General features: G+C 37.5%; 1 protein-coding gene across 23 annotated transcripts in view; it reads right to left on the bottom strand.

The window, feature by feature from the left end:
* Positions 1-22,239, bottom strand: part of scel (sciellin) — a 30,523-nt gene extending 8,284 nt beyond the window's left edge. For 2 of the 23 annotated variants that reach the window (XM_088602089.1, XM_088602113.1), the window contains exons 1-18: positions 22,025-22,237; positions 16,081-16,149; positions 13,990-14,104; positions 12,116-12,178; positions 11,047-11,133; positions 10,565-10,600; positions 7,971-7,994; positions 7,692-7,748; positions 5,576-5,611; positions 5,343-5,396; positions 5,127-5,195; positions 4,918-4,986; positions 4,709-4,777; positions 4,500-4,568; positions 4,291-4,359; positions 2,787-2,864; positions 1,385-1,456; positions 706-789 (exon numbers count right to left, since the gene is read on the bottom strand). In XM_088602089.1, coding sequence (XP_088458215.1) covers positions 706-789; positions 1,385-1,456; positions 2,787-2,864; positions 4,291-4,359; positions 4,500-4,568; positions 4,709-4,777; positions 4,918-4,986; positions 5,127-5,195; positions 5,343-5,396; positions 5,576-5,611; positions 7,692-7,748; positions 7,971-7,994; positions 10,565-10,600; positions 11,047-11,133; positions 12,116-12,178; positions 13,990-14,104; positions 16,081-16,123 — 1,094 coding nt within the window. In that variant the 5' untranslated portion in view covers positions 16,124-16,149; positions 22,025-22,237. Of the gene's footprint in view, positions 1-705; positions 790-1,384; positions 1,457-2,786; positions 2,865-4,290; positions 4,360-4,499; positions 4,569-4,708; positions 4,778-4,917; positions 4,987-5,126; positions 5,196-5,342; positions 5,397-5,575; positions 5,612-7,691; positions 7,749-7,970; positions 7,995-10,564; positions 10,601-11,046; positions 11,134-12,115; positions 12,179-13,989; positions 14,105-16,080; positions 16,150-22,024 lie in introns of all 23 variants that reach the window. The other 21 variants (XM_088602105.1, XM_088602139.1, XM_088602097.1 and 18 more) reach the window with 20 other exon arrangements.
* Between the last annotated feature and the right edge of the window lie 379 nt (positions 22,240-22,618).

The following is a 22,618-nucleotide window of genomic DNA, read 5'->3' as shown; positions in this document are numbered from 1 at the left end:
CAGCTGTTGTAATGTCATACAGAATACACACTGAAGTACATTAGAAGGCACCTGAAAGCCAAGGTCCAGAAACATAAAATGCCACAGAATATGTATTTAGAAAGGACTGATCATTAAAACTGAAGACCCACAACCACACCCTTTCAACCAAGTCAGATTTGATTGGGTCCAGAGACAGCTCTTCAAAACTATCAGGTTGCTGACAATTGAGACTCAATACATATTGATACATATATTTTTTAGATTCACAGCTTTTTTCATAGCATAGGGAAATGATGAACATAAGACTCCATCTTAGTGTGTATGAGTCAATCTGGTCTTTTTTAGAATTAGTTATCAATTCTATTCAAAAAGTATTACTGAAGACAACATTTTCATAATTCATTTTAATGTATCTTTTTGTATCGGCTTTCTGGGATTTCTATTTTGACATGTTGGAATAGTTCATCACCACTTATGTACTCTTGTTAGGTGCTGTGTTAAACCAGTATCACTGGAAAATTCATATCTTTCATATCTACTACGGACTGAGCCAGGAGTATCTTTGAGCTGGTTCAAGTCTTAAAAGAAAGCAAAAGCTCTACAAGAAATGAAGACAAGATATTATAAAGGGATAGTATAGTAGAGAGATTTGGTACTTTTACATTTTCAACTATAATAAAAAAGTCTGTTTCTGTGGTTTCTTACAAACCATTCAGACCTTACCCATCCTTATAGGATTCCTTGGTCACTGTTACATTAGTCACCTCTGTCTTAGGCGGCGTTTCAATAGATGAAACACTTGTAGTTCTGGAAACATAAAAAAAGTTAGAATCTTACTAAAGATTTGTCAAATGATATTACGAAATTGATTTTTGTAATGTTTGCTACTCATTTTATAACGATAACAGGCAATGGGGTTTTGCAGAACTGCATCCTGACAGTTAGCTAGAATGTTAAAAGATCCTTTGACAGTGAAAAAGTTTATTTACTGGTCCGATAATAATCTTTTAAAACAATATACAATCAATCTATAGATAAGTACAACATTGATTTGAAGGGATAAATTGACTCACACACTGGTATTCAATTAACCCCTATTTAATTATAATACATCTTTGATTTGGACAATTCCAGCCCTCAAGAGCTAGTTTGACTTTTACTTTCCAACTATACTTGTAACTTAGATGAAATAAAACAAGAATAATTCCTTTCTCACATTAGTTGGTGTTGTGAATTAGAGGGCTATGTGGGGAATGAGGACTAGAGTTAGCCTTCCCTGGAATAAATCTTTATTTTTTCTTCTCAAACTAAAAGACCATGTAATTTTCTTTGGCAGTTGAAATATCTCAAACTTTGTAAAATGATAAAAGGTCAATGCTCAGACAAATTTGCTGTATCTTACATTTTGCTGATCGTCTGTTTCGGGTCTGTTCCATCAATTGGGGATGGTTTGGAGGGCAAAGAGGGTGGTATTCTTTGAAAAGAAAGTTTAGTTTAGTTTTAGTTTACAGTAAAATAACTCGTAATTTAAGACTACTTAGTAAATTAGAGACCAATTAGTTATTAATATAGATAAGCGCCATAAGACCCTTAAAACAAGCTGAATTTTCAAAAACAGATGTCTTCATAGCATGAAGTAGGCTAATATAAATAACAAATTCCAGTTTTTCTTTCAGGTTTATTTACTTTTATGTTTGATGACCAAAATTGGCCAATCTAGAATGCTGTCATATTTAAAGACAATAGAGAAGATTACATTTCTCCACCTGTGACCAGAATTCCCCAGCTGCAGCACACAGTTGACCAAAAAACACTGCTGCTAGGCACTAAGACGAAAGTCTCAGACCGGAGACTTTGTGTGCAAAGCTAAGCAATACAACGTAAAGGACACAAAGCCAATAGAGAGGAAGGCCTGCATCTGAGGCAAGCAAGTTAAGACATCAGCAGTCAAAGAAACTACTGAGTCATGTGAGGTGAGAAATTAATTGCAGATTGCAGCTGCAGGAAACCAGCTGCAAATTATGGTGCCTGTTGAAAGACACAAATCAAAATGCATTAACAGTGTAGATGGCTATTGGAGCTAAGGCTAAATCAAGCAGAGTAAAACACATAGGGCCACTGTTTTAATAAGCAGCTGGATGATGCCACTACTCATGCCTCATTTCCATTAAGAGATGCCAATCACTTAATAATTAACAAGTAAAATCCACATGCGCTTGTAATTATGTTGGTCTGAATCACAAAAAGTGAAGTCCGTGATAATTTTCATAGAGTTCTGCTGGCTTGAAACGCAGGATACTAAGATGCCAAGCTGATACAAATGCAGCTGGGGAGCCGTTTTGCATAGCTGCTTTTCCACGACCACATTTGCATATTTTTGAAGAAATCTAAGCAAATACATTTCAGACTTGAGTATGTCAGAATGTGTCCTGTCCAAACCATTTTCTGTTATAAAATAAGATGTTTCACAAGCTCTGGTTGACTTGTGCCCAAGTTTGAAGTTGATGTTATCAGGAAAGTTAAGCTCCTCGCCTCCCCATTTCATATTTGTCATGAGCCCACTTTCCAATGGAAAACAATCAATGTACTGAACTAAGTTCTTTTTATATATATACTGAAATGCACATTTTAAATATATTTTATATTAATATATACAATTAATTAATTAATTGTATATATCATCTGTGATATATTATATATGACTATTTCATACATGAAGTGGAATATTGCATATATAATTTGTAATCCAAATTATATATGAATCCCTTGAGGTTTTTTTTTTTCATTAGGGTAGATCATCTTACCCTTTGGTAGCTTTTGGTTCTTTGGAAGAATGGTCCGTCTGATCCTGGAATCTATTAGGATTTTGGACCTCTGAAGTTCTTTGAATAGCATAGAAACACTGAGTTATATAAAGAAGTGTACACTATCATTAAGTCACAGACAGCTGTGACTTTCTTTATTAAGTTGTGTTTCGTAGTCTTTGCAAAACTCTACTCGGAATTAAAATACATGCGACTGATTTTTTCTCAGCCTGCAAGAATGCATTCTCACAGCCTCCTCATTTTTAGCTTCAGTTAGGAATGTCCATGATAACTTTCACAAATAATTTGCATAGCGAGAAACGAAAGTTTAAAAGCCTTAAGTAATTACCTTTTTAACAGTCACAAAGCGCAAACGTACATGATATTAATCAAGTTGAATAATGTGCATTAAATCTTCATTTAAATTAAACACAATTGTGTTACAGACACATGCAATCATTCACTGCTATTCATAAATTTAGTATTTGTAAAGAATTAATATTGATAGGCCAATTACTGTCACATGCCAGGAATCTCATTAAGTAAAGGCAGACGAACTGTGGTTCTGCTGAGTGCTACTGGCAGACATGGCACAAGTGTCCTGTAAACTGCTATGTGCCCTTCTGGCCCACAGGTGTCGCCTTTTACATGACTCAGGCTTGTCTTCACAAGCAAGTTAACTGAATGACAGGAGCTCATACAGTATGTGTGAGGGGGAGAGAGCAGCTGAAACGTGGGTGCCAGTAAAGACATGCTGTACCCAGCTACACTGTACATGGCGATACTCTGACAAGCTACACCTGGAGGAGTGCCGTTCAATTCTAATTGAAATGTACAGTAGGTGGATTAAATGTATCGCTTTTCATTTTCACATATCTGCTGTATTTAGCCCAGGGGCCAGAAATGTTTCACTCTGATCCCCTTGGATGCTGCGCACACAGTGAGTACATTCGACCGGCCTTGACAGCTCGGACCTCCACAAGGTACGTGAAGGCAGGCTTTCTAGGGTTCAGGACCATGCAGGCAGCAAGGTGCCTGCTGCTCATGGGAGGAGGCCTTCAGAGGTGAATGGTGTCATTATAAGGAAAGCAAGGTTGTTGGCAAAAAGATATTCATGTTATTTACATAAAAGTGATGTGGAAAGTCACTTTTTAATTATAAATAACACACAATCCAGAAGAAATGGAATCCTGTATTTTTCCTCTATATGTCTTCCAAATGAATCCTCCACAGCTACCAGTCAGAAACCCTGAAAAAAGCCCAAATCCTGAGTGGACGATTCTGGTGAACACGGTAACGATTCTGTGTCATCAGTCACTACTTCCCAGCACTGCTGAGTTCCTTCACCAGCTTTTTGTTAAAATTCAAATGGGTACTCAAGGAAAGGGTTTACCATAATTAGGTCATTATCCTACAACAAGAACAAACACATGTTCTTTTGTCCACCTGTGTCGCTGTAGTGGTCTTTATAAAATCTACCTAAAATAAAACTCAACACCCATACCTTACAGGGCTCTGTTTTTCGACTGTGGTAATGGTGGTCTTCCCATCCTGTGTGGCCTTAGAAGTGATACTGAAATAAACAGGACAGGAGTGGTATGTGTTAGAAATCAGATGCACACCCACAGGAACTCAGACACTGCCCATTTCTCCACCTGTGTTGCTGTCGTGGTCTTTATAAAATCTACCTAAAATTAAACTCAACACCCATACCTTACAGGGCTCTGTTTTTCGACTGTGGTAATGGTGGTCTTCCCATCCTGTGTGGCCTTAGAAGTGATACTGAAATAAACAGGACAGGAGTGGTATGTGTTAGAAATCAGATGCACACCCACAGGAACTCAGACACTGCCCATTTCTCCACCTGTGTTGCTGTAGTGGTCTTTATAAAATCTACCTAAAATAAAACTCAACACCCATACCTTACAGGGCTCTGTTTTTCGACTGTGGTAATGGTGGTCTTCCCATCCTGTGTGGCCTTAGAAGTGAAACTGAAATAAACAGGACAGGAGTGGTATGTGTTAGAAATCAGATGCACACCCACAGGAACTCAGACACTGCCCATTTCTCCACCTGTGTTGCTGTCGTGGTCTTTATAAAATCTACCTAAAATAAAACTCAACACCCATACCTTACAGGGCTCTGTTTTTCGACTGTGGTAATGGTTGTCTTCCCATCCTGTGTGGCCTTAGAAGTGATACTGAAATAAACAGGACAGGAGTGGTATGTGTTAGAAATCAGATGCACACCCACAGGAACTCAGACACTACCCATTTCTCCACCTGTGTTGCTGTAGTGGTCTTTATAAAATCTACCTAAAATAAAACTCAACACCCATACCTTACAGGGCTCTGTTTTTCGACTGTGGTAATGGTGGTCTTCCCATCCTGTGTGGCCTTAGAAGTGATACTGAAATAAACAGGACAGGAGTGGTATGTGTTAGAAATCAGATGCACACCCACAGGAACGCAGTGTTTTTTTTTTTTCATTTAATTGTCACAGTGCAAAGTGAAAGTGGTACTGTGGCTGACTACCCAAAGGTCTTATGTTCAATACCTTGTTTTAGTTTCCTCAACCGTTGTTATCTTGGATCCAGAAGTTAAAGACGTCCTGTATTGACATAAAGAACAAGAATTTAAGTCTTTGGTTTAATAAAAAAACAAAATGTCACACTCTTTCTCTATAAGCTATTTTATGCCTTAATGCAGCAATATCCTAGAAGACAGATACATTTTGACACTAACCACGCTGCACTAATCAGACATTATGGTAGCAAAAGCTTAACTTACGTCTTTGGGTCATCAGTTTTGATTGAAGATGAAGTACTGTAAAAAAAATAAAATATATTCCTTAGAGAGTGTTGGATTGTATGTTTGGTACTTTTTGGATACAATGTTTTAAATATCATTTATGTTTAAGAACCATCTCATGCAATTATATAAGTTAAAATATCTTACAATAATATTGCAAATGCTATTAAGAAATTCTTGTAATATCTGTAAGCAAATAAATTTATATATATGAAGACAATGGACTTAGAGAGGGAGACTAACAGTCGGACAGGAATGAGTCACTGAGATAAACTTTCTTTAGTTTTCTTTTCTTGAAATACAGAGTAAAAATGCACTGCTACACCATTTTTACTTTGGTCAACTTCCGCTCCTGTAAAAGTAAGTCTTTCTTAATTATACAACATTGTTACACATCTTTCATGATATATTTGCCCATGTAAAGGAACACTTCATGTGAATTTAACACTTGATAGAAAGTGAGAAACCTTAGCGTTCCTTTGAATTATGCTTTGTCGTTTGACGCTCATGTGAGGAAGGCACAAGGGAATCTTACATCTGTGCAACATTGCTCGGTCTACCTGATGCTGAAATATTGATACATGCCTATGTCTACTGTCATGTTATTTTTACTGGGGTATGTGTAAAGCTTCTAAATTTTATTGGAATGCCCAACAGAGTTGTTCTGTGGTTCATGAGCTGGCTAAACCCACTTTACATCACCACGTAAGTCACATCCTCTGTGAAATGTACAGAGGGACCTTAAGGATTTCCTGCTGCAGTAACACGCACGGAACGGACTAGCTCAAGGTTAAAGTTGAGCTTACTGAATGAGTACAATCCAGCACTTAATCTGAGATCTGCTGATTCAGGAATTCTTACTCTAGTAAAGAGCAGGCTTCTGTGGAACTCACTGTGAACTCAGAGTCACTAGAGACACTGTTACTGTCTACTTGTCTAAAACTCAAAGGTCTATCTTTTCACTATAGGTTTTAATGTGTACTGTATTTTATTTCTACTACTGGGTTTATTGAGTCAATTTTCTGCACATTTTTGCTTTTTTTACTTCTGTCTATTGCATGTTCATTACTGTATCATAATCACTGTTTTATCATATATACCAAGTTTACGTATAAATTATTTCTCTAAGTCATTCTTGTAGGCATAGTACTTAATAAGTGTGCTGTTTAAAATTCATACTTAGCTTTACAATTCAACAAATTCACATTAAATTTGCTAATTACACAGTTCATTGCATTGTAATTACAATAGAATTTCATGTTTTTACTATGGTTTTACTATGCATAAACATATTTCTGCTCATTAATGGTTTCATGAGAGATTGCAAACCATTGTTGAGATTCCAAGTAAATATTGCCCAATAATAAATAAAATGTTGCTCGACTTTTGCAGTTACAAATTGACAGGTAGGTTTCAGGGGAAGTGTTTCTTCAACACTCTGAAAAAGGGTGTGGTGTATTAACAACCTGTAAAGAAGGAAAACTCTCCTATCTAATCAACCAGAGAAAGTACACCTATTAGATTAACTCTGAACATTGAAAAAAAAGGCAAATCAAGGTTGTATTCATAATTCTTAAAATTAATTTGCCTACAGAGACAATTATGTTTGTTTCCATTTGATTTATTAATGAAGAATGATGGAGTCAATAACTGTATATTTTAAATGTTGTCTTCTGGCTTGTCAGATAGTCATCACCTCATCTTAGTCTTACAATCTGAGCTTGACAAAAACACAAAGAGATGTACACATGTCCTCTGGATCATGCACTGTCATTCTGCTCCTACTCTACACACAGTGGAGCTAAGGTGTTCAACAGAGGACTGGTGCAGCTCTCCGACAACACTGCAGTCTGCTACATGCACAGTCAGCTACAGGGCTGACTTTGCATGAAATGACTGGCCAGACAATTAAGCCCTGTGGTCCACAAGACTCTCTCCCAGTCAAGGTCTTAGCAACAACCCAGCATTCCTGGAACTACAGATCACAGCCTGGGCTCTCAGCAAAGCCTTTCAACTGTTTAGGGAGTACGAAATTGCATAACAATTTTATTTTTAAAATGGTACAAATTCCAAAAGGTCATGACCAAAGCCCTACCTTTTAGTAACTGTAGTTGTCGTCTTCGGGCTGTCGAAATTGCTTGTCCATGATTGTCTGAACAGGCAATAAGAAATTCAGTGAACCGTTTATATTATGAAACACAATTTTCTTTCAACTAATCAATTAATCTTATATTTGCTGTCATGTATAGCAGTTAACAGCGTAGCAATGTGGGCTGGGAAGAGAGGAATCCGAGGTCCTGCAAGAGTTTCACATTTATTTCCCTCTTTCCAGTATCAATTTGAGACATAGTGTGCAGCTTATAAACGTACTTACCTTTTAAATGCAGAATCAGTATCCCTAAAGGGAAGAAGAAAACAGTTTTGAGAATCACTATTGTATTATTTTGTATCACTGTCTTATGGATTAATGTTACAGATGCAGTTTTTCTTACAGTACTGTAGGCTACAGTACAGTATATAACCAGATCAGTGATTGAAGAGGGTAAAGTTAAATCCTGAAATTCTCATTACGTAACTGAGATGAAGATCAATCATTCCTAGGTTCTAATGGGATTCTATATTCTGTCTGGAGAGAAATAAAAAATGGACCTATACATGACATGGAGTATCTGTTTTAATGTGTGTTCCAGCTTGGAAAAAAGTAACATACGTAAAAAACGTTAAAAGAAATCAAGTTGTCTGTTCATGCATGATGATGAGGGTTGTGAATATTTTGAGACTGCTTTCCATGAAGGTTTCTTAAATTCCTCTCAGGATGAGGATCCAAAGAGAATATAAAACACTGACCTCAACCTAGGCTACAACTATCCTAGACTGTACTGTAAAACCTTGACTTCAACCTGTGTTACAGTTGGATTTGCCATGGCTTAACTAAAATAGCATGATGCAGGATTCAGGCTTATTTGAATGGTTTTGCAGTAGATGAATATGGGCTTCTGTTGATGGGAAAGCATTATACTTAGTGTTTACCATACTGCAGCCTATCCCAAAATCTGTCCAAAGATTAGATCCAGATCAGTCAAAAACACTTCTCAAGCTAAACTTATACTCACATTTAAAATGTAGATGTAACAGTAACAGGGTGGAAATCTTTAAAGTGAATCCCTCCTGCCTATTAAAAAAAAAACTTGTATACCATACTGCATCCTACCCCGTAATTTGAAGGTAAGCCCAAAACTCCACTCACGCAACATTTATATTGCCATTCAAATTGTGTATGTAACATTAACATGAGCGAAAGTTTAAGGAGATTAACCCTTAACCCTACCTTCACTTCTAACTTATTAAATGTACTGAAGTTACAACATTTCTGAAATACAACTGAAGGTGCATTTTCTTAAAAATGTGGTTGAAAAGTAATTTAGATGCATGTTTTCGTGGTATTCATATTACATTTTTAAAATAATTTTTAAAGGGCTTTCTAAAGAATTTTATCCTTTTTGTGTGATATGTTTAATTTGTACTGTACGAATGGGCACAGCACTTAGGGTTATGAAAAGTACAGTATCTGGTTAGGCCTAGGGTTAGAAAAAACACAAATCTTTGACTTCACCAGGTGCTACAGTTCCGTTTGTCATGTCTTTACTAAGACAGTGAAATGTAAAATTCACCGTAACTAGGAACTGGTTAGGGATTGAAAAAAAGAATAAAGTTGTTACTTCAATCAGGGTTACAACTGTATTCCTTTGTTTTTACTTAGTGCGGTGCCAGATTCAAGCTCGACTTAAACCTTTTTCATTAGCCGCAACTGCAGCTTGCCCCAGAAATTCTGCCCTTGAATCTTAATTTAAATGTATTTAGGGAAAATAAAAAAGCAGTGAAAAGCATCATGTTCCTGTGAGTTTCTTTCCAGAAAAGAGTGAAAGTGCAATTCCTGGAATGACAATCGGTATTTGTGGAATGACAGGGCAAGTCAGATATTTTTTGTTCTGCTCATACAGTAGTTACTTTATCGCTGCCATCAAGCAGTCTTCATAGTTGCCACTGAATCACAATCATACAATCTTCACAGTCTACAGTGCTACCTTGGGGGTGTTGTTTGTCATTTGTTACTTGTATTTGGTCATGTTATTCTTATTGGTTTTGTTGCTATATGACACTATTTTTGTAACATTTCTCAATCTTTGGGTAATTCTCTTTAAGGAAATGTTTTTTTTTTGTATATGAAAGTTTAAAAAGTTAATGCTTAAAAAACGTACATACAGACTCTAGCCCAAATGTTTAAATCTCTATGCAGCTGAAAGCTCTTTTTTGCAGTTGTGAGCTGTGAAACTGTGGGATCATGCCTCTGAAAATCGTTTGTGGGAAAGTGAGATCAAGTGAGAATATATCGCAGTCAGTGCAAGTTTTAGAGTGGCAATGATGATCTTTTATACTATTAAACTAAACACTCAAAATATAGTCATTTTTACACACTTAAGGACATCAGGTATGCAAATGGATTCCAGTTACTGGGAAATTTTTTAGAAATAATTAGCGTGCACATTTTGGTGTATTGCCTTAGGAATCAAAAGAGCCACTTTTTTCAACTAAAAGGAACCCATGAAAAGACAGATACACATATACAGTACATACATACAGTAAATAGAAATTATTTGAATTAATATTATTAGCTCTCGACTTTTCACAACATTGAAGTGCTGGAAATGTTTTCCACACATATGAAGGAACTTTTTACACATATAAAGACAAACTCAGTAGCTGTTTATCATTAATAGAGCTTCTCAGCATGACAGAGCTACAGTAGCTCTATGCAATTAAATAAGACACATACACTGTATATGTATCTTACAAGGAATGCTTTTCCAGGTTGTAGTGTTTTTTTTCATTCACAGAGACTGACTTCACGGAGACTAAACCATAACCCTCAAAGGTGTTCCTTCACACAAGACAAGCAGAAAATCTTACTTGATGCTGGAGAGCTGATTCTCACTGCCACTGAACCTGCGAGTACAGAGACCAAGAAGAATAAACACAGAGCAGTGCTCCAGCTACACCTTACACTATTTAAAAGTCTGACAGTCTGAAAATGATAGAAATAATAAAACACAATAATAAAAAAATAATAATAATTAAAAAAGATAAAGTATTATTTAAAATAATAGAAAGTGTTTCAGGCAATCATCTACTTCCATTTTTTTTCCATGTTTCAGACTGAATGTTGATTGGTTTGAACCTGCAAAGGACAGAGGAATTAAAACAATATAATAATAAAAGCAACTTCTCAGCCCACAAAATAGGTTGTCCACACCTTTAAAATGCTTAATTGTTCGTTTGCTTTTGTGTTGACTGTGCTCATGAGAGCGTTAACAGTTAACCTGAAGAACGAAGGTTGTTTTCAGCCATGTGCTAAGGACACTGATAACTAAACAAAAGGAGACATAATTTACCTTTTTGACAAAGCTCTCACAGATGGCACCTGGTTGTTACTTTTTGAGGTGTTAGTATCTGTAGGATTCGTAGTACCTGTAGGCCTGCTTAAATAAAATTCAATGAAGGTCATCGAGGAATACCAGACCAACATACGATCCGGTATAAAGCAGAAGCTAGCCCACCTACTCCGTTTCAAAGCAGCATTGCCAGACGTACAAGCAAGCTAGAATCAGTAAAACATGTGTAATATGTTTTACATTCAAGTAACAAGCAGCAGAAGCGCAGTCACAGACGACAGTGAGGATGGAGTACTTCTGCAGTACATACTGTACCGGATGAAAGCAGCCACAATCAAAGGAAAGCTTTACCACAAAAAATCAGCCATCAATATTAAAGCCAACTATTCACTTTAACTAGGGCTGTGCATCTTAATAATGTAGAGTAACTTCTTATATTAAAAAGGGACAACAAGAAAATGGCGCAATACCAGTTGGTCAAAGTAATAAAAAACAGTCACATGCAAGAGTTCAGATTTCTTAGCAGAGGGCTTTACGAGAGGAGGAGGCACTTATACTTGCAAAGATTTTGAAGAACAGAGGCTATATTGTAAAGCTGTTTTATTCTGCTTTTCAATGCCCTTATGAAGCTTGCAACATACTGCCTTTTCAAGCAAATCAGCTTTCTCCACATGCAGCTACAATTCTATTAAACCCTTGAAGGAGGACAACATTCAGGTGTAAAATAGGTTTTGTACAGATAAACAGTACTGAGTTTTGTTTTGTTTGTTATTTAAATTACTCACATTATAATGTGAGTAGGAAGAGTGCTTTCATAACTGTGACATTTATTAATATGAGTCCCACCAAGTTAATAGCATAATTTGTTCTGTTTCTGTACACACAGTCAGTTGAGTGACTCTGGTGGTATAACTCCTTTGCTGTAAATGCCAATAGCTTAGTTTATGTGCCTGGTAGTTTTTCCAGGCATTTGCATTTGTCTTTTTATTGCCAAGGGTTTAATATGTATTTATTTTATGCATTTATTTTGAATAGGCGCTCAGCACAGAGACCACAACAGACCAGCTACCTGTCTAGATTCTCTTCAGATTTGAATCGGCTAAGAAGACTTTTGCCGAAGTTTTCATCCTTGCTGTAAGTGAAAAAGAATAAAATTGGGCTTAACACCTTTCGCCAGCTATTTCTGCTTCTTTCAGTGTCACAGCGGATTCAGATCCAGCACCTGTCCTGAGAAAAGCCGTGAACGGTGAGCCTTTGGAAAGGTTGATATGTTCAGCAGGTTTCAGACTGAGCAGCTGCCTTCCTGATGTCCCATAACCTGCAAAGCTATTCTCTGCTTCACAGCGTGCAAAGCCAACATGGTGCATTTTGCTAGATCGGTGAAACAAGGAAGGAACAAGCTTCGTCATCTTTGATGGTCTTCAGATACAAGGGTTAAGGAGTGGGACATATTAAACAAGCTTTGTAGCTGTTATTGTGCACAGCTGTTATGATGAAACATTTCAGAAGATGATTTAAAGGGACCCTTTGAAAGCACTGAGAGAACGCAATGTATCTATCTCTGCAAACAGATACTAATGATATATTTTTGTGTTTATGGAAGTGTTTACAAATTGTTAAGAGGTATTAGAGCATTACACAGTTTTGATAGATCCATACCTATTTCCAAGAAATATGAGAGTGGGATTACATGACATTGCATGCCGTGATTCAAAATAGACACTGAAACCAGTTCCCAAGGGCCTTGCTACAACCTGCCCAAGAGAAAGTTAAATATTGTGGCTCACATCTAAATGTCTTCATTTGTAACAGCTGGGCTCGTGGAGAGAGTTAGATTATGATTTCGAAAGATTCCTGGTTATGAAACAGTCTAGATGCATCTTGAGCAGGCAGAAATCAATCAATAAGCGAGAAACCTGTAAACAAAATCATGAATTACAAACTACATTCCCAATATTTTAGTCTGCAATCTGCAGTTTTTTTTTTACTTCTATCAGTCATTAATGACAGGAAATATGACAGATTTGTATTATAGCTGGCTCGAGGTTTTCTGTACATTTCATTTAGCATATGCAATGATTTATCCACTTGTATAACACAGGTATCTCCAACCCTGTAGTTCACCATTTCAATCTGTGGAACTATTCCTTTCTGATTAATTAAACAGATGATTTGTTAAACAAAATAATTTAGAGATCATCCATTTCCTAACTGCTTTATTGATTACGGGGTTGTTGGGACAGAGCCTATCCTGGAAAGCAACAGGCACCAGGGTCAGTTTTCCAAGTTTTCCAAGGGCTAACATACAAACTCCACACAGATAGCACCCCTGATCCAGAATTTAACCCCCAGGACCCCAGTGCTGCAGGGCAGCAATTCTAACTCATTAAGGGCTAAGATCTATGTACACTTAAGCCAACAAAACCAGATTTCTCTATACAGAGCATATTACTTGCTTGATTTTTCCAGAAGCTTACAGGTGTTGCTTTAAAAACAGGTAGAAGAGGATGTGCTTGTCACATTTTAGTTAAGTGCCGTAGAGAGGGTGGCCACAATAAGGAAATGTGGTTGAATGTGACATAATAAGCCACAGTTCTCGCTCTCTATCCCACCAAGTCAGACACACTGGCAGTGAGCTAGGGTGCTGTTTTACTCAGGGGAGTAAAACTAATGCAAAGGAAAGATCACTGTTATAGATCACTGTAAGTGGTGACTTATTTTTAAAGTTTACCGTCTTTTTAATTAAAAAACCTGCCACTAAATAATGGACTTTTTTTTCAAAGCAGCTTTCCTGACCCTAGCTTTCATCTCCCAAACTCTACGTGATTATTGATCTTTTTATGTATTGTATTTGACAAATAAAAAGGGATATTCATCACTGAGTCCTGCTGGGGATGGCAGCTGGCTGTGGGAATGTGCACAGGAAGCACTCTCTTTACTTACTCCACAGGCTCGGCTTCTTCTGGGTTCCTCCTGATCCAGCTGTTGTCCTGCAGCAGGCTTGTTTTCTTCCTGTTTTCATCCCCTGTCTTAGTGGAGCTGTACGTGCTTTTGGTGTCTGTGGCACCATTAAACAGAAAAAATGAAATTACACACATAATTTAAAATATAACATATATAACTAATTAATCCTACTGGATTTGGGAGAGGAACCAAATTTACTAAATTACCACAAGCATTCATTTAATTGCTTCAAGAATTTGTGCTTAAACTTGATAGTTACTATGCTTAACTAGTTACTGATATTACAACTACTAACTAAATATGTTTTTTTTCTTTTATCTTCCCATTTATCTTTCTTTCCTATATCTTTTTTTTTCCAATTCCTTTCATTTTTTAAAGTTACTTATTTATGCGTTTAACTTGAGCCAGGTTAATGTGACGAGAATCACATGTATCATCAAGAAGGTACATTTTAATTTTACCCCACAAATAAAAGTCTCTTCCATTAATCTGGTGAATGGCTTAATATCAGATTAGCCCAAGGTTTAAAGAACACCCTCTCGACCCCAGTCCTTTTAAACAAAAGATATCAAATGTAACAATCAGACTTCATAACATAGATAATCCAAAGTGTAAAGAAGAGGTAATTCTCTGTGTGTTGGCTGCTTTTTATTATTTTTTAGCAAATAATAGTAAGTGTTAAGTTTGGGGGTAAAAAGTTTTCATTTTCTTTGTCATGATCCTTGTGTATATCATATCTGTGTGCAGCTATTCTTGCTCAACCAGTTACTAGATGTATTCTTTGTCTCACAACCTTTTGGAGATCTGGGTTTTGATGTTGCTTTTTGTGAAGTCCCATCTTGCTTCTTGTGCCAGGGTTAATGTAAAAGGAGCTGGCACGTTTAAACTGAATTGAAATTGAATGTCTGCCCTTGCTGTTTACTCCATGTACTAATGTCCTTTCATTATTTTCTGCCATTTTTTAATTTAAAAAAGTCTTTCAATAATACTAAAAATACTACTTACAGAGTGAAACACATTTGTAACACTTTTCAGCCTCAGCCTGTCATTCTGTACTGGTTTCTTATCTGGTTTTTAACATGAACAGAATGCAGGTTAAGGGAGGTAACAGCTGGCCAGGACTTATTCTGTGACATCTCATGTGGCAGATTGCTCAACTCCACAGCAGAGGTGTGCAGGTGGAGCAACCAGTTCTACGGTATGAGAAAGCGAGTTCACTCCCCACCATTTCAGCACTAGGAGAGACAGCAGGTGTCTCACATCGAAATTAGCTTTTTTCCCTTTGCATAACTTCCGACTTTTTATCTGGTCTGGTGAATGCTGCCAAGTGTATGTTCTCATTACAGCCGGATTCTGATTTTGATGTGCACTATAAAACTGTAAAATGTATGTGAATCAATTCACCAAGCAGTAAATGTGCAAAAAGTAGTATATGTATAGGCTTAGAACTGTTAAATTGCTTTTATTTACAGTATTATAATAGCAGTACTTTTCTTTGCATGCTTTAGGAAGAGGCAGTGAATTTGGTCGCAGGTGACATTATAAAGAGGGCAGAATAAAAAGTATTAGTCATCTCTAGAGCAGCTGACAATGTAATGCGCTCAGACACTTTTTGTTATTTTATTTAACATTCCCATAACAATAGCTACTTCTACACATCCCATTTTATCCTTTATTGCTCTAATGAATATTCATGACAGTTACGTTATTGTTTCAAATTAATCCTTTAACAAAGGTGGTAAACGTGTGTTCATACGGTGAGAAGAAAATCAAAGGCATAAAGCTTCTCAGTCTGTAAAGAAATGAGAGCAAGCACTGGATGAATGGAACTTTGCAAAGTGCAAAGTGTAGGCTGAACCAGTTCAGGACCTCTTGAATGTTTGTGTTGGGTGTGTTTATTATTATCGATACTGTTTATTATACATTACCTTTATCTTTCAATAACACGCCAATTCACATCAGAGTACAGTGACATATGTGCGCAACAGTGTCAAACTTTTAAAGCTCATCATGTGCAGTAAAGATGTACCTGCACAAGCTTAATTTAAGCCAAGGAGGGTGATGTCTTACCTGTTTTGGAAGTGTATGTTGTTTTAGGATAGGAGTATGACATTGTTCACAGTGTTCTGTACCTCAAATCTGGAAAAGAAAGTTTATTATTATTAGGCACATAAAATGTATGCATCTTTTTTAGCCAACATTCAAACCTTTTCAAAACATTTTGTTACATTTTGGGAATCGCTGCTCATCCCATCATATAATACAGAAAACAGTTTTAATTTAGTACAATTCAGTCAATCCAATGGATCTGTTCAGAACAAAATAGCAAATATGAACCAGAGGACACAAGTGGAAACTAAGTGGAAGTGCATTTGAAACTGAGAACAGGAGATACTTCTTTACTTAAAACGTGTTGGAGTATGGTACAAGCTACAGTACCTAGCCATGTTCTTGAAGTAAATATAATGGTTTTCAAAACAGCCTAGATAACTATTCGTTTTTAGCTGTGTTAATTACAACATCGGAATTAAAAATAGGACTGACAAAGGTAATAGAACTGTCTACATCTGGAGCTAACAAAGGTACATTATAAAGCCAAGAATGTAATGAATAGGAGGCTTAAATTTCATAAACATGTGAAGCACTCATTTTTCACTCCCCACCCTAGACAAAGCTGTTCTAAGGCATGACAAACCCTTCCCAAGGCACCCTAACAAAACCCAGCCAGAAGGCCCTATGACCTACCTATAAAATGAACAGTTCTGAGGAAAACAGAAAATAATAATAATAATAATAATAATAATAATAATAATAATATAAGCTTCTTATCAACAACACAAGCTCAGCATATTAATTTAACCTATTATTTAACATAATGCACTTTTTTAAGGAATTAACACAGAAACGGCATACATTTATACAGGTGATTGTCTAAAATGCTATAACATTCTCTTACAAGCTTGTGTTTTAAAACCCAGCTGATTAAAGTGCATTGTGCTTGTCCACCTGCTAATGTTCTTTGCACTTGTGCAGTGAACTAGGTCACACCCAATGAGTTATTGCCTGCAGCCCTCATCACCAAAGCTACCCGTCCTGATTTCTACGATAACTTGCACGCCTTTCTTAACCATCCCCACGATTCGGAAACCTGGAAAGATATGCTGGAGACAGAAACGTCCACCTTCTGTTTCTCTATTTGGATAAGGGCTTCTTTTTTGTTTTTTCGAGATCTTTTGCTTTGCAGCACCTCAGCTCCCCTCTTCTCATGCTACACAGAAGAAATTCAATGTTTGAAATATGCCGGGTTCTATGTGACTTCAGCAAAGGCCAATTGTGAAACTCTCTAAATTCTAGTGAAGATCTAACTCTAGAATAATAGAATGGAAATATTGATTTTTGCTTCATGTTATTGTGAGTTTACTGCTGTAAGAACAAAAATGTAGTTTTAAGCTTATATGTAAAACTATGTATTGAGGCTAGTGGGTTTAGCATCTCATTTCACACATTTGTTTTAAATGCATTAACTGCAATATATACAGCACTTTATATTTGTATTTACAAATACAGTACGTTGCAAAAACATTCAGACTCCTGCACAGTTGTCACATTTTGTTGCTTTAAAGTTTGTAGCCATCACACTACAAGCAATGTGATGAACCAGAATTTGAAGCAGAAATGAATATTTGTTGAATACCCAAGTTAGTCCACACTTTCAAAGCAAAAACCAAAAATAAAGATGTAAATTGGTAATTCATGTGGAAGAAAAATTGAATAATCTTGATTGCATGATTATTCAAACCTATATGCAACAAATGACCTTAATGAGCCACACAATCAGTTGAGTGGCCACTGCGTGTGTACGATAATGAGGGTTCACATCATTCCAGAATAAATACATTGGATAAATCTGTAATGTCCTTTAATCGGGTAGTATTTTCAAGTCAAAATGCAACCATTAAGACCAAAGAGGTTTCAAAGCCACTCATGTTCAATGGCAGAGATGAGGGAAAATGTCCATGAGGCAAAGCTGGCCCCAGATGGCAGACAAGAAGAAAGCCATTACTGAAAAAAATCCTTCTCATTTTGCAACCAAACATTTAAGTGCTACTGCAAACATGCAGCAAAATTTGTTTTGTGGTCAGAGGCCGGAGAAGTCAAAATCGGAACATTTTGGTCGAAGAACATCCAGTCAACACTATCTACTGTCAAGCGTGGAGGTGTCAGCAGTCCATTATGAGGCTGCTTCTCATAAGATGAGACTGATAAACCTGAGAAAAGTACGGGCAAAACTTAGAGGACAACCTGCTTCAGTCTGCTCGAGACATAAAGCTGTCGCGAAAATCCACCTTTCACTGGAGTGGCTGCAAAATACAAAGAGAAGGTCCATGAGCCACCCAATGTCCTGACCTGAGAATTTGTGGAAATCTTCCAAGAACAATGAGCAACAAAATCCATCAGTGTGGTGGAGCTCTTGGAGACTTTGTAAAAAAGACTTGCAACTATAATTGTTGCAAATGGGCCTCCACCAAATATTGAGTTACAAGTTTTCAGGTTTTTCTTTAGGCTCCTCCTCCTTCCTCTTACATGTCATCAATTTGAGCATTCACGATTTGAACAAAATCTTCAGTTTAATGTCTTCGAGAACATTCAAGACTTCATTCCCACTACTCTGAAATAAAAGTATTAAATACTCGATTTCTGAAAACCTTAGACAGTAACAAAAGGTTACAGCTGTTATAGCCGACCTTTATTGGAGAGCCAGAGTTTGATAAAACTGGAAAACAGGATTCATCTACCCTTTTCATCATCCCAGATCCTCCAGATTAATGATTTTTTAAAGGTCAGGAACACGGCCATAGCAGTGTCCTTGTTTTAACAAGACAGGCATTGCCTTGGCATCAGGCAATAATATTATAGGTAATAAATCTGAAGTGCAAATGTTTAACCCTGTAACGTAACCACACATTTGTTCTTCACTTTTGAACTGTTTAGGACGATGCTTTCTTAGCCTGTCCAGTTCCCTACACATTTTCATTGTCCAGCCATGAAGCAGAGACTGGAAAACTTTAACACATTGGTGTCAAGAACAGTTCTTTCCGGGCCCTATGCAGACGACACAATCCGGTGGGCGAGAAAACAGTAGGAAGAAAATCATGCAGGAGAAGGGTACGGAGACAGGGGGGCGTGTCCAGGGTGAGCAGGTGTCCGGGGCGAACAATTCAAAGACGAAATCCAAAAGGGGGAAGCCAAAACAGAAGGTAGAGTCCAAGGCCAGGGGATCCATCCAGAGAATAAAACCATGAACCGGATTGGGACCGGCGGGGCGGGGAATCAGGAACAGAAAGTTAAAACCATAACGGGGCCAGACGCAGCAGGACCCCGGGCTCTCACGAAACGGGGTTCAATGAGGAACCTCGGGTGACGTCTGCGTCTGGCTTTTAAGGGGGAACGGAAATCAGAAACAGGTGCAGGTAATGGGGCAGAACAAGGAAGGGCTGGAGCGCCCTTAAGAGGAGGAGTAGCGATCGCGACAATTGGTCAGCACCTGTCAAAAATCACTTGTACATCTACTGAGCTGATAAGATGCTGGGACAGACCAGAGTAGCGGAGGTCAGACTGCTGGAGAGCAGCCTGTCATGCCCCGGGCCTCTCTTTTGTGTACTTGTAGAACACTGTGATATGACATGACAACATGAGAGAAAAATGATCCCACACATTATTTTCTCACCTCAACCCCAGCCTAGGTCGATGTCTTCCTGCTCCACCACACATGCAAACATGAAGGGTGAGTTTTTATCTTACTTTAAAACAAGCGACACCACCTTCCCTTCCAGGACAAGTGACCGTCATGTCCGTATTCAATATCCTATCATACATTCTAGTGTCAAATTTGTGTTTCTATATGTAATTGTTAACTTCACAGTCTTTTTACCCTTTTTCACAAACCGGTTTACACTCACCAAACTCTAATCTGCTGGCTTGTACAAAGTAAACTGTGAAGCAACCAAGAGGTATTTGCGTATCTGTAAATACCAGAAACATTACATGTGCATTCCTACCACCATTCCAGGTAAGGTCGCCACCTAAAGTCTTCTACACATCTGCCAGCTGGTCCCCCTCTTCGGGGTGTCCCTCGCATTGCATGACAATGGAGTTCTGGGGTAAGGCACAGAGTGGAACTGCTTTCCGTATTACCTTAATATAGGTCACTTTTTTTCAAGTTAATGTTTTAAAACTGCTTAAAATATGTAACAGGTCTTACAGACTTGCTTGTTTCAACCTCTGTTTAAAGCTGGCTAGTTACAGTAGCAGTTGATACAGAATCTGGCAGGCCTTCAATGTCTGAACAGAAGAAACGTGCAAGCAATATTGACAGACTACAGTTTCGTGGCTTAGTTGTTATTCGCTGAAGTCCTCTTCAGACTGCAATATACTGAACTTCATCGACTTCTTGAAGAAAAAATCATCGAATGGTGACGTTGTATTTTTTAGATAATCAAGTTATTATTCAAATTTATATACCGATTGTATAGTTGTATAGTGACAAAATTCAGCATGCTGTTAAAGATTAACAGAAGTGGTTAAATTGTATACTCCTGCCCTTTCTTAATCTGTCATATAATTTATTTATTTCAATAAAAAGTTTCTCCTGCTCTGCAATCAAGCCAGAGAGAAGCAAACAGACACATTCCTGGGCTTGAGGCGATGTCCTACGCTGACAGACTGAAGGAACGGAATACACAGCATTTTTGCTGAAGAGAGAAGACTACAAGGGGACCTGATACAAGTATTCCAAGTCAAATGCTGCAGATTTCTTCGGAATAAACAGTGAAGCAGGAATCAGAAGGCACAATCGGACACTATTTCAGATACAAGAGTCACTCTGTTGACTTTAAAAACAAGTTCTACTCAATCACCATCCAAGGTCTACAAAAGAACATATTTCTGCCCCTGCCTTAATGTCACACCTGCCAGCAAAAGAAGTCCGGCTCAACAGCGAAAGTGAACTGCCCTTTTTTCATTGGATAAACACTGGATCACAGCGTGAAAGCAAAAAACAATATTGTAATGTGAAAAGGCAGGACATTTATTATGCTTTATTAATTTGTATTCCCTTTTTATTTCACATGACTCTTTTGCTCTCAAGCATTTCAATAGAAGAACAAATGTGATTATTTCTTTCATTTCACGGTACTCAGTGGTTTCAGATTATGTATCTAAGATCAACAGCGTTGTGGGATATGACCATTACTGAACCTCTTTTAATTTGAAGTGCACATTAATTTATTTAAGGGATTGTGTTCGTAATACGGTCGGAACACGTTGTCCAGAAGATAGCTCGACGAAACATGAGCTGGTAAGATTAACTTTAGTCAAGCTATCTTTTTTAACAATAAAATACCTTCTTCATACTCATAGTTAAGATGTCAACCGAGTTGATTCACCCACTATTCGAATGAACAACAAGTCAGACCTGCAGTTCAGGGTTATTATCATGAGTGGTTTGTCAAGGGACACCTGCCTTTCAATGTTGTGACAAAACAACACAGCACTGTGACACTGTTCAGTATTTTATGTTGTTAATCTATTCATGATTCTTTACATCTATTCTCATAATAAATCTAATAAAGAAATCCACATATCAATGATTTTATACAAAATTACGAGTATTAAATTAAGTATTTACGACTAACTTCTTTCAGAGAGGCATTACACTTAGTGCTCACATTCCCCAGTACTATTAATGCGACTGAGCTGTCAGAACAACATATTTTAGCATTTATTTCACTTTCTATTTTTCTACTGCACTGGCGTTCACATTTGTAATTTGAATTATTCACCTGAAAGAAAAAGTGAACCTGTTCCAAACGATGTATACAAGAAAAAGAGCGTTGGTTATTTCTTTTTCTGGGAAATTGTCTATTTTACAATAGTAATGCCTAATAAAAACACACGGCCATTTCCAAGGCAACCCCTGGTAATAATAATGCGAGGCCGAAACCGCGCCACTTACCAGCAGTCTTCTCGGTAAATTACAGAGAGTGTCTGGAGTTTAGGCTAGTGGACCAGTGAAGAAGTTGCTCCCTCGGTCACAATTACTCATACTATCAGTATATCCCAGGGAGGAGACACAAGGTGGAACAAGGGTGTGCCTTGCAGTGAAAGAGTTGGCAGGATCGCAAACCAGAATGGTTGGTTTTTCCTCCGTCGTACTGACGCCCACTCTGTAGTGTAGTGTAGGTCCGCAATCAACAAAAAAGGCGTGCACGTATAACAGGGCTGTGGCGCAGGTGCAGCATGTGTGGGTGTAAAACAACCTTCTCCCAAAGTATCACTGCAAAGGAAACACTTTGTTTGAAACAAATGGTGCTGCCTCCCTTCTATTTCACTTTTCTGCTTTTCTTTTGCACTGCCGAAGTCAATCTATTAAGTTATGTTGTATGAAAATATGCCAGTTAAATTCAAATTCTACAGTTAACATTTAAGTTGTATTTCTACAGTTTGCTGGCGTGAGTAATTGTCTGATCTAGTAAAACTGTATAGTACACCTGTGTCCAAGTACATGATAATATTGTAACGACCTATTATCACAGGATACTGTAATTAA

The sequence above is a fragment of the Lepisosteus platostomus genome, chromosome 2 (genome assembly GCF_059453375.1).
Source record: "Lepisosteus platostomus isolate fLepPlt1 chromosome 2, fLepPlt1.hap1, whole genome shotgun sequence".
In the NCBI taxonomy this organism is placed as follows: Eukaryota; Metazoa; Chordata; class Actinopteri; order Semionotiformes; family Lepisosteidae; genus Lepisosteus; species Lepisosteus platostomus.
This window is presented reverse-complemented; position numbering and strand designations above follow the sequence as displayed.